The following is a 12,436-nucleotide window of genomic DNA, read 5'->3' on the forward strand; positions in this document are numbered from 1 at the left end:
CAGTAGGCTGGAGTTAGGCAAAAGCCTGGGAGGGGACATAGGCATGGACATCTGCAGGACAGCTGGCTCAGAGTGACCAAAGGGACATTCCATACCATATGACATTGTGCTCAGCAAGAGATATACGACAAATAAGGAGGATGTGGAGGCGACATTCGATACATACCCATTTGTTTTCCAAAGCTACCACTATATGTACGCTGGCTCTGCTTTGTGGAAATTGGCTGAATATCACTTCCTGATGGAAAGCAGAAATCTTTTTGCTTTGCTTTGCTTCTCCACGTGGCCTCTGCATTTTTTCCTTAAACTGCAAGTATGTCTACCTGCAACTCTGTAATCTTTTCTTCCTGTCTTGCTGAGGAGGTGGAAATGATAGAGCATCGTGGTTGATATCTAGTGATCAGTCAAGGTCATCTCACCCGTCTTTTTGGTGCTTAACATGGGGTTTGAGACAACAGCAGTTTTGTATTGAGCGGGCTATAGCTTTAGCAGTTACTAGTTGACAGGCCTCTGTGCGGCTTAGGGAATGTACTCACTGCACTGCTTATCTCTTGATTTTGCTAAGGTTGGGAATACGTTCATAGGACCAAGCACTCTGTGCTTTGTCCTGGCATTGGGGCCCTTACAGTGCTGGGGCAGCTGTCTAGTGGAGAGGATGAGGGAATTTACCTCCCTCTTCCCAGTGGGAATGGTAGTTGCATGTTTTGTTGTGCAGGCCCCGGAGGTCCTTGCTCACCCTTACGTGACATGTTTACTGCTATTAATTAACACTGTTGGCTTAATGTGAGGTTTGTGGAGTCTGGCGTCATGCTGGTGTAAGAGAAGAAAACTTTTGGGTGTGGCAACAGTGAAACATGCCCTGAGGTGGCCGGTCCCTGGGTGGCAGCTTTTCCACTCTACTGGGCCTTGACCTGTGTCTGTTGAGCCATCATTCAGTACTGTCAAAAGACCATGGTAAAGACATCGTAGAATGCATGTCTGAGCCAGGCATCTGAACTACATCTGAGAACATGATAGTTGAGGCAAAGATCAAAACCACATGGAAGAGTCTGATCAGTAAGCCGTGAACTCTGCAGGGAGAGCAAGGCTAACAGTTAGGAATTGGAAGGTAAGGAAGCCCAAAAGCTGAGATCCCTTGCTAGAGACCGGGAAGTTAACAGTAGAATTGGAAAAGAGGCAATGAATTCTAGTGTCTGGAGGTGTGTCCTGTCAAGTGTGAAAGTAAGACTCTCAGCACTGTTCCCAGACACCAAGGACTCTCATCAACATCCTGGGCTATATGAGCAGAACCATAGCAGGAGATCGGTGGGAACAATGATGCCACTCTGCTGACACTCACCTGATGACATCTAGAACACTGTGTTGTGTTTGGGCCTCTAATGCAGGAAAAACACATCTACAACATGGGCAGAAGGAGAATCCATAGAACAACAGACCTGTCTGTGTGACCTCGGTGCCAGGGAAGGATTGGAGTAGATCATCCTGAGTGCCATGATACGACATGTACAGGACAACCAAGTTAACAGGCCCAGTCAGCATGGGTTTATGAAAGGCAGGTCATGCTTGACTAACTTGAACTCCTTCTACAACCCGACTTCCACTTAGCAGAAGAAGGAAAGGCTGTAGCTATGGCACTTTTTCCCACAGCATTTTCCTGGGGAAGCTGGCTACTCATGGCTTGGATACATGCACTCTTCACTGAGTAAAAAACTGTCTGGTTCGCCAGGCCAAAAGAGTTTTGGTGAATGGCATCAAATCAGTTGGTGGCCGGTCATGACTGTTGTTCCCCACGGCTCTGTACTGGAGCCAGTTCTGTTTGATACCTTTATCCATGATAGGGATGAGGGGATTGAGTGCACTCTCAGCAGGTTTGCAGATGACACCAAGTTGGGTGGGACTGTTGATCTGCTTGAGGGTAGAAACATTCTACAGAGGGATCCAGATCATCTGGATTGCTGGACTGAGGTCAATTGTATGAGGTTCAACAAGTCTGAGTGCTGGGTCCTGCAGCAACCTCATGCAAAGTTACAGTCTCGGGAAACAGTGGCTGGAAAGCTGACTTGCAGAAAAGGACCTTAGGGTGCTGGAAAACAGCTGACCAGTGTGTGTCCAGGTAGGCAAGAAGACCATCTGCATCCTGACTTATATCAGCACTAGTGTGGCCAGCAGGGCCAGGGCAGTGACCTTCCATCTATACTCGGCACTGGTGAGGCCACATCTCAAATCCTGGGGTCAGTCTGGGGCCCTCACACCAAGAAAGGCCTTGAGGTGCTAGAGCGAGTTGAGAGAAGGGAACGGAGCTGGTGAGGGGCTGGAGCACAAGTGTGATGGGAGTGGCTGAGGGAGCTGGGGAGTTCAGCTGGAGAACAGGAGCTGAGGGGAGACCTTCTGATCTCTGAACTGCCTGAAAGGAGATTGTAGCATGGAGGTTATTGCTCTCTTCTCCTAAGCAGCAAGTAATAGGACAAGAAGATATGGCCTCAAGTTTCCCCAGGTGAGGTTTACATTGGATATTAGGAAAAAATTCTTCATGGAAAGGGTTGTCAGGCATTGGAACAGGCTGCCCAGGGAAGTGGTGGAGTCACCATCCCTGCAGGTGTTTAAAAGACATATAGATGTGGTGATTACGGGCACAGTTTAGCACAACTTTGCAGTGCTAGGTTAACGGTTGGACTCAGTGATTTTAAAGGCCTTTTCCAACCTAGTGATTCTGTGACTCAACCTTGACCAAGAGGAGTACATTCAGTGGACGGGAACCAGGAAGGAGAGGGTCTAGTTTATGTGATTTGGGAAGAGAAGCTGAGGAAATGAGGCTTTCTGAGCATGGCTTATGAAAGGCTTTTGTAGGAGACATAATTAAATCTCTGGAGAAACTATGGTCACTGAACTGCATTGGATATTTCTATCTAGCCAAAGATAGGCAGCGAACTTTATAAAGCAGAGGACAACCTAAAGCATGACTAAGCATACCCAAAGGAAACGTCTGTTAACAGTCAAAGCAAAACCATCCCCAACAACCCTCCGCCAAATCCTGAGCAACATTGTCTCCCAGGTGCCTATGGAGAGCATCTGCAGGGGAAGGAACAACACAGAGACATCGGGTCAGATGCAGCAGAACTTTAATGAGTCAAAAGATGGAAACAACGTTGCTTTGAGTGCAGGGAGGACCAGGGGCAGATGAGAGTCTATGCCTAATGCCTGTGATAAACATCTCACCAGGGATCTACTTGCTGGCCCCATAGAAGGAACAGGGACACCAACTTCTCCCTAGACTGGCTTTGTGAGGCTCAAGGCTCAGGGGAGAACAAGAGAATGAGGACACAAGAGGGAGAGGAGACACTGGAAGAGGGGAAAGGCAGCATGGGCCATGCTTTCTTAGAGCCCAGGCTGGCCCTGTCCTCTTCCGAGGGGTGCTGGGTTTGCTCAGCTCCTCTGAAACCAACAGTCCGATGCTCTGTCCCTGGATTCCTTCCCCAGGGCCATCACCAGCAGATTTAGCAGGGGAAACACCTCCTCGTGCCACAGATGCCGCTGCCCAGGCCAGAGAGGCCAAAGCCCCCGGAGTTGATGGGCACTCCCTGAGAGCTGAGGATGCTGCCAACAGCAGCGGAGGTGGAGGATCCCACGGCGGTGTTCTGTGGGAAGGACGTGAGGATGGGGCCAGGCAGGGTCACCACCACAGCTGGGGGCTCGATGACAACTCTGGAGTCCTGGCACTGCTGGACACAGGGCTCATTGCAGCTGTTGGCCAGTGGGGTTGGGCCGCAGGGCTGGCAAGGCAGGCACGGGTTGTAGCAGGACATGTCTTGTGGCTGAGCAGCACCTGGGAGAGAGAGAGGGTAGGGGAAAGCAGAGCATGAGGGGTTGCAGACGACAAGCCTGTCACCCCACCACATGGGAAAAAAACTAAGCCAAGCCAAGATGGAGGTGAGAGCTGGAGGCTCTGTAGGGAGGCCCACAGATTTCTTCTTCCCTTCAGCCCAGAACTCCCTGCCAAGAGAAACGAAGCTCAGGGCAATCCTTGCATAGCCCATCACTTACTTCAGCAAAGCCCCAGCATCTCTTCATGCAACACTGTCTGACCCATTTGTCACCCTGGAGCAGAATACCATGGACCAGCATAAGACAAAGGAGCAGGAAGGGGCTGACAAAACTACAGGCAGAAGAGGAGAAGGAGGGAAAGGAGAAAGAGCTGCAGACTCACCTTGTTCCCAACAAGAGGGAGATGAGAGGAGTGGACAAGAGAGCGAGGAGAAGGACTCGCTTTTATACTGCTCCAGCACTGCCCCAGGCCCACAGTCACTGCACGTGGGCAGTAATTTTCCAACAGACTCACCTCCAAAGCAAAATATCCTACATAATGACACAGGTTCAGTTTTGTTTCCATCAGTGCTGCCACTTCATTTCCTCATTTCTGTTATGACCAGTAGGTCTCAGAGGTTCCTTTCAAGTATCAAGGTTAAAGGCACGAAGATTTCCCTGGTGGGAACACATCAGGGGATGAAGAAGATTGGCTCCAAGTGCTGGAGGGTCTGTGCAGGCAGGGGGCACGGGACTGTGAAAATCCGATCAGTTTACATGAAGGTGCACATAAGCTGCCGCCGATGAATTCCTCTCCTGTTTGTGTCAGTTTGTTTGGCAAAGTTGTCCCCTCTCATGGCAGTGTCTGGGAGTTCTCAACCAATGTCATAAGCAGGCTTATAGAATGAGAACTTTGCCCGTCCATACATCGCGTTTCCTCAACAGTCCCTCTGGAGTCAGGTACCTCCTCACTACATGAGTGGTGTTTTGGGGCTTGGGAGAGTGCCCTGTTCCTCCCATTCTCCTTACACTGTGATGCACTTTGGCTGCACACTTCAGACACCGACCAGCAGGAGAAATTTATCCAATACACACTGTCCTGTGAGCCCTCTGAACTGTGGAACTGATGACAAGAAGATCATGCTGAGGACGATGGCCCTTGGCACGGCCTGCAGCTGTGGACTGAGGTACAGCCCGGTGCTTGGAGATGATTTTCCTGGGGCTGGGATGGAGCTGGCCTGGCCACAGGGGACTGCAGCACTGAGTGGGACATGGCTGTACAGGCAGCACACACTCTTGGCTTGACCGCACACCAAAAGTCTGACACATAGTCAATCCAAAATTAGAGTGTGACTTGCCATGGGTAGGGAGAGTCTATCCCAGGAAGCTTGCCTGCTGAAGGCACTCCCTTGGCCTTCTGGGATGCATCCCAGCTGCCTCCATGTCTGCAGGGCAGGGAAGTGCATTGCCTCTTTGATGTAGTCTGAGAGCTGGTTTTGTACCCTGGGCTCTTCTGAACACATCTCCTCCCTGGGCAACCTCAGGGACATGGCGCATCAGGATCGTGACAGTTCTCCTATGATTCCTCGCCTCTGTGATGGTGCTGGTTATTCTCCAGCCTGAGAAGGCCTTTGGGCTATGAAAAAGGATGTGACCTTAAGCCCTAATGCCCTGGAGAAGGCATTACACCAGCTATTCTGACCTCTTTTGTACTTCAGAGCTGTCCCCATGGCATCCTTCATAGCAGCTGCCTCCTTAGGCTGAGGTCAGCATGCCTGAAGTCCAGGGACTAACTCTGCTATTAGCTTTCCTCCCTGCCATCAGGTCTCAAATTCTCAGTTTCTCTGGTGTGGTAGCTAAGCCACCCCTTGATTCCAATGTTCCCAACCACTTCTTCCCTCTAAGAGGCAGCTGTGCATCACCCATCATTTGCCCATGACAGAATCACAGAATGCTTGAGTTTGAAAGGGATTTCAGGAGATCATCTTGTCCAACTAGCACTACTCAAAGCACAGTCAGCCTTTAGAGGATGCTCAGGGCCAAGTCCTGTCAGGTTCTAAATACCTACAGGGATGGAGAAGCCATAACCTGTTTGTGACAACACCAGGCTGTGCATGACCACCCTCACACTAGCAAAGTATTTTCTGATGTTTCTGTGGAATTTCCCATATTGCAATAGGTGCCTATTACCACTTTTTCCTTCACTGGACAGGATTCAGGAGAGTTTGGCTCTTTGTTCAGGAGCCAGACCTTTAGACCGCAAATCATGTAAGTAAATACTAATGCCAAGAACCCTTGGAGTACCTCTGCCTTTCCTATAATCCCTGTCCCCACTGAAGGTGCTCCATTCAGTCTTTGCACAAGCCTCCCTTTTGCTGCTGAATACCTGGAAGAAGACCTTCTTCTTGCCCTCCACAAGATTTGCCTGGTTCAATGCCACATGGGCTTTTTCTTGTCTAACCCCACCCCTGCATACTCCAACAACCTGGTAAATGTTGTCCCCAGAGCAAAGGGCATCAAGGGGAAGACAGAAGAAATCACTGGCACAACCTGGCCACCAGCAGATGCAATGGCCACTGACCGTTGGAGCAAGCACAGAGGGAGGAGGGAGAAGCAAGTGGAATGTCCTTAGTGAAGTGGAGTTGTTGGGTCCTCTGCAGACATGTGCAGCACAGGCCAGAGCTGGGTCTCTTCCTGCAAAGGGAGTTGCAAACAATTCACCACCACCCAAGACAACATCCCCTGCCTGCAATGGACCCCTGCAGAACTTTGGAGGCTAATTCTCCTGCACTGACAAGACACTGCCCAGGATATGCTTGGACCTGTAATCCCACCACATGAAAGGAGGTTGCTTGGTAGAATAAGCACATCAGAAATGAGGAAATTAAATGGCAGCATTGCTGGAAACCCAAACGCAACCAGTTCGATTAGGTAGGATGTTTTGCTTTGGCGGTGAGTCTGTTGGAAAATTACTGCCATGTGCAGTGACTGTGGGCCTGGGGCGGTGCAGGAGCAGTATAAAAGCGCATCCTTCTCCTCACTGTCTCGTCCACTCCTCTCACCTCCATCTCCCTGGGAACAAGGTGAGTCTGCAGCTCTTTCTTCTCCTCCTTATCTTCCTTCCAGGATTTCAATGCACACTCTCCATCTTGTGCTGCATCGTGGGGCTACTTATCACAGGACGGGGAAAGGGGCAGAAGACGGTATACAGCAAGAGAATGGGGTTTGGCCGAGCTTACCCATCATCGAGGTGGTGACCTTCCTGGGCTTGACTGCCCTTAGCAGAGATCTTTCGCGTTGAGGTCAAGGTGAAGACTGTAGGCCTCACCTCTACGACGCTACCACCTCCCATCTCCAGCTTATGTGCCCCATTTGGCCTATGCTGGGTCCAGGAACCGATTATTATGGGAGAGGGAAGGGGAGAGAAGGTGAGGCAAGGACAGAGGCTGGGCTTGAATGGGTGCCTCCTGAGCTGTGGGCTAGGAAGGGATCTCCCTGGGCTTGGTCACTATTGACAGGGTTCTTTTTGGCTAAGAGGAAGGTGAAGCCCGTAGACCTCCCTACACAGCCTCCAGCTCTCTTCTCCAGCTTATGGTTCCATCAATTTGGGGTGACAAGCTGCTCCTCACCATCTCTTCTGCTTTATTTTCCTCTGCCCTCTCTCCCAGGTGCAGCTCCGGAAACAAGACATGTCCTGCTACAACCAGTGCCTGCCCTGCCAGCCCTGCGGCCCAACCCCGCTGGCCAACAGCTGCAATGAGCCGTGTGTCCTGCAGTGCCAGGACTCCCACGTTTACATTCAGCCCTCCCCCGTGGTGGTTACCCTGCCCGGCCCCATCCTCAGCTCCTTCCCGCAGAACACCGCCGTGGGATCCTCCACCTCCGCTGCCGTTGGCAGCATCCTCAGCTCTCAGGGAGTGCCCATCAACTCCGGGGGCTTTGGCCTCTCTGGCTTGGGCAGCGGCATCTGTGGCACGAGGAGGTGTTTCCCCTGCTAAAGCTGCTGCGGAAGGCCCACAGGGACCTACAAGATGGTACCAGACTGTGGCTGTTGCTTTCAAAGCAGCTGAGCAACCGCAGCACCCCTTGCAAAAGGATGGGACCAGCCTGGGCTCTCAGAAAGCACAGCCCGTGCTGCCTTTCCCCTCTTCCAGTGTCTCCTGTTCCTCTTGTGTCCTTGTTCTCTTGTGCTCCCACAGTTTGTGAGCCCCACAAAGCCGGCCTAGGGAGGACCTGCTGGCCCTGCTGCCTCTGTGCGGCAGGCAGATAAATATCTGGCGGGCTCTCTACCACAGCTGTGGGTCACAGACTCCTGCCTGCCCATGGTGCTCCTTGCACTGGGGTCTCTACTTGGATCAACTTAATTTTCCTCTTTTGCCCCATTAAAGATCTGCTGCATCCCATATTGTGCCTCTGTGTCATTCTTTCCCGTGCAGATGTTCTCACCTGATGCCCAGGGTCAGACCTGGTCCTCAGGTGTGGTTCTGGGAAGGGATTGTTGAGGATGGTTTTGCAGTAACTGTTAACACGGGCTTGCTTTGATCCTACTTAGCCAAGCTCGGCGTGACTTTCTGCTTTCTAAACTTTGCTGTGTATCTTGGACTTGACAGACTTAAATGACAGAGATCAATGACCATTGCTTCTCTAGAATGATTTTATATCTCCCACCAAATCATTCTCTACTCCACGCTCAGTGAGCCTTGTGTCCTCAGTCTCTCCTCCTCCACAGAGAATTACTCCAGCCCTTACATCTTCCTGACTCCACAGCTTGTACCACTTGGTCAAGGTCTTTCTTGCATGAGAGCAGTTCTGTAGGTGGCATCTGATGAGTGCTAAGCAGACTGGGAGCTTAAGTATTTTGAAAGAACTTTGAGTAACGTGATGTACTGACAGATATCCCTGCCCACGGCAGGGGGGTTGTGTCATGGAGGCGCCCCAAAAATCAGTTTAGCCAGGCAATAAGCTCCAAACAGACTTTATTCTAACCAGAACTGTTTGCAAAAAGCAAGAACAAATGGGGTTTATCCAAAATTTTTCAGCACTACCACATCATAAAACTCAGGTTTGGGTACCAGTTAGGAATTAATTGCTACACAGAGGACTAAAACTCAGATATGTCAGATCCCAAAACTTCAGAGTGATGATTCAAAACGACATCTTCCCAATCCATTAGAAAGTGAAGACCCTCAAGAGTACCTAGATTGCTTACCAGTTAGGCAAGGTGTCTCAGTCCCCAAGGATTGTTCCTTAGACAGTCAGTCTAAGGAGGAGAGTCTTTGCATACCCGCTACTCTTGTATCTACTTAATAAAGCAAAAGCAGCTACAGAACATCATGGACACCTGCAAGAAAAGGTCTATTTTTTCCAGTTCATGGCTCCTCAGTATGAGACACACAACCATACTCGTGACAGTCCAGCAAGGAGTGACGGAGCCCATGAAGTGACTGGAGCCCCCAAGGCAGGAGGAGCTGTGAGAGTTGGGGTTGTTCACCCTGGAAGAGAGAAGTCCCCAGGACATGCTTCCTAGCAATGGGTAAAAGAGCTGATGGGACAGTCTCACAGAATCACAGAATCACAGAATGTTTAGGGATTGGAAGGGACTTGGAAAGCTCATCCAGTCCATTCCCCCCGCCAGAGCAGGAACACCTAGATGAGGTTACACAGGAAGGTGTCCAGGCGGGTTTGAATGTCTGCAGAGAAGGAGACTCCACAACTTCCCTGGGCAGCCTGGCCCAGTGTTCTGTCATCCTCACTGAGAAGAAGTTTCTTCTCATCTTTAAGTGGAACCTCCTGTGTTCCAGTTTATACCCATTGCCCCTTGTCCTACCATTGGTTGCGACCGAGAAGAGCCTGGCTCCATCCTCGTGACACTCACCCTTTATATATTTATAAACATTAATGAGGTCACCCCTCAGTCTCCTCTTCTCCAAGCTAAAGAGACCCAGCTCCCTCAGCCTCTCCTCATAAGGGAGATGCTCCACTCCCTTCAGCATCTTCGTATCTCTGCGCCAAGAGTTAAGAGTCAAGAACACAGAGACAGACACTCCTCAGTCCCATCCAGTGAATGGACAATAGGTAATGGGCACCTCTTGTAATACAGGAAATTCCATAGAAACATCAGAAAATACTTTGTTAGTTTGAGGCTGGTCAAGCACCATCTGGGCTTGCCACAGACAGGTTGTGGCTTCTGCATCCTTGCAGATATTTAGGACTAGACAGGACTTGGACCTGAGCATCCTTCAAAGGCTGACTGTGCTTTGAGCAGGGCTGGTTGGACTAAGTGATCTCCTGAGGTCCTTTCTAATGTCAAGGGTCCTATGATTCTGTCATGGGGAAAGGATGGGTGAGGCACAGCTGCCTCCAAGAGGGAAGAAGTGATCGGCAACATTGGAATTAAGGGAAGCCTTGATTTTCAGAGTGCGGAAACACTGGGGTTCACAACTTGATAGCAGCGAGGAAAGCAAGCAGCAGAATAGAATCCCTGGACTTCACGCATACTGACTTCAGTCTAGAAAAGCTGGCAGCACCTTAGGGACCTTGTGGTCCAAAAGCAACAGTGTCCAGTCCATTACTCAGGAAAACCAGCAGACATCTCAGCAGACTGGCTTTGACTAAGTGGGATAGTCAAGGTGGTGCACCACCATCAAAAGGCAAAATTCCAGAGGTGGAAGTTGGGAAAAGCTGCTAAGGAGGAATGTGGAAATAATTCCTAGGTATGTTAGGCTGCCGCTAGAAAAGCTAATGTTTAGTGTGCTTTGAGTCTTGCAAGGGGCACCAAGAGCCTCTTGGTAACAGTAGTTACATTTATACAGTCCTAAAATTACATTTGGCCCTTTGAAGGCAACCGTGAGGCTGATGTGGCCCCCAGTGAAAATGAGGTGGACACCCCTGATTTAGACCATCTAGGGGACAGGGCCAGAAGAGGCTCCTGGTATTCAAGAAGGGTAAATGGCAAGTCCTGCATCTGGAGATGAAGAATTTCTTGTGTGAGTATGGGCTGGGGACTCAATTGTGATCTTAGAGCCCTCAAACCTCCTCTGGGTAGATGTGCCCTTGGGGTTTCATCATCCCTGAGAAAAGACTCACTGGTGGAAGCGAATGGAAACACAGGTCTCATCTTCATGGCCAAAGAGACCAGGCTGTGGTAGGGGGCTCTCCTGAATGCTTCATGGAGGGAAGGAAAGGGTTGCAGAACGGATGTTCCCACCAGCTGGGACTCCTCCCTGGGTTTCACACTATATATCTTGTCCTGGGCTTCCGCACATCTCCTTTCCTGTGCCTCAAAGGTCTCTTCAGCTTGCAGCATGCCCCAATACCATTGGAGAGGCATGAAGCTTCCCCCAAGTCCCCAGTGAGCGAGGGCTGTCAGGACTCTGCAGTGCAACATGCCAGGGGATGCTCAGGGAGGGGACAGCATCAGAAGGGCCCTGGCTATAAAAACAGCTCTCAGACAACTTCAAAGAGGCAATGCACTTCCCTGCCCTGCAGACATGGAGGCAGCTGGGACACATCCCAGCAGACCAAGGGAGTGCCTTCAGCAGGCAAGCTTCCTGGGGTAGACTCTCCCGACCCATGGTGAGTCACACTCTTAATTTTGGATTGGCCGTGTGTCAGGCTTTTGGTGTGAGTCCAAGCCAGGAGTGTGTGCTCTCTGCAGGCCCGTGTCCCACACAGGGATAATTCCCCTGAGGCCAGGGCAGCTCCACCCCAGCCCCAGGAAAACCAGCTCTGAACACTGGGCTGGACCCGAGTACACAGCTTCTGGAAGCCCTAATGGCCTTTGGTCTCAGCATGACCTTCCTGGCGGCACTCCCTCAGCTCAAGAGGCTCACAGGATGGTCAGAGTGTTTGGAAAAGTGGACAGACTATTGTTTCCCTTGCTGGTCATGGTCCAAAGTGTGCAGCCGAAGTACGTGGTGATGTGAGGAGAGTGGGAGGAATAAGACATTGTCCTAAGCCCCAAAACAGCCCTCATTTGTGAGGAAGAAATCAACTTCTCATATGGTACTTGAAATGAGACTTGGTGACCTAGAGGGAATGGTAGAAATGAGGATAATGAAATGGGAGGGTTGACAGAAACCAAAACACAAACTAGGTTATTAAGTACGATATTTTCCTTAGGAAGTGAGTCTGTTGGAAAATTACTGCCCGCCTGCAGTGACTCTGGCCCTGGGGCAGTGCAGGAGCACTATAAAAGCGAGTCCTTCTCCACACTCACTCATACATTTCTCTCGCCTCCATCTCCCACGGAAAAAGGTGAGTTGGACACCCATTCTCCTCCTCTTCCTCCGCCTCCTCCTCTGTAATTTCTCAGGGCATACCTGCCCCTATGTCCCATGCAGAGTCTTGAGTCTACTTGCCATGGGAGGGGAAAGGGGCAGAACTTGTAAAAAGGAGAGACTCTGGGGTCTGGCTGAAGTGTCTCCTGAGCTATGGGCTAGGTGGGGATCTCCCTGGTCACTCTTGGTAGCGATTGTCTGAGGGAAAAGCCTTTGGGTCACCTACACAGCCTGCAACTCTCATCTCCAGTTCATTCCTTGTCTCTTTCATGGTTGGGAGAAAGGCTAATACTATGCAATCCCTCACGCTTACTTCCCCCTGCCCTCTCTCTCAGGTTCACCTCCAGCCACAAGAC

The 12,436-nt window shown here is 50.7% G+C and overlaps 2 protein-coding genes across 2 annotated transcripts; one reads left to right on the forward strand and one right to left on the reverse strand.

The window, feature by feature from the left end:
• Positions 1–3,494: 3,494 nt before the first annotated feature.
• LOC135998004 (feather keratin 1-like) lies at positions 3,495–3,803 on the reverse strand. The gene has a single exon (XM_065651021.1). The coding sequence runs from the start codon at positions 3,801–3,803 to the stop codon at positions 3,495–3,497; it is 309 nt and encodes a 102-aa protein (XP_065507093.1).
• Positions 3,804–7,490: 3,687 nt separating this feature from the next.
• On the forward strand, positions 7,491–7,799 carry LOC135998182 (feather keratin 1-like). Its single transcript, XM_065651316.1, has one exon. The coding sequence runs from the start codon at positions 7,491–7,493 to the stop codon at positions 7,797–7,799; it is 309 nt and encodes a 102-aa protein (XP_065507388.1).
• The last annotated feature ends 4,637 nt before the right edge of the window (positions 7,800–12,436 follow it).

Source organism: Caloenas nicobarica, chromosome 24 (assembly GCF_036013445.1).
Source record: "Caloenas nicobarica isolate bCalNic1 chromosome 24, bCalNic1.hap1, whole genome shotgun sequence".
In the NCBI taxonomy this organism is placed as follows: domain Eukaryota; kingdom Metazoa; phylum Chordata; class Aves; order Columbiformes; family Columbidae; genus Caloenas; species Caloenas nicobarica.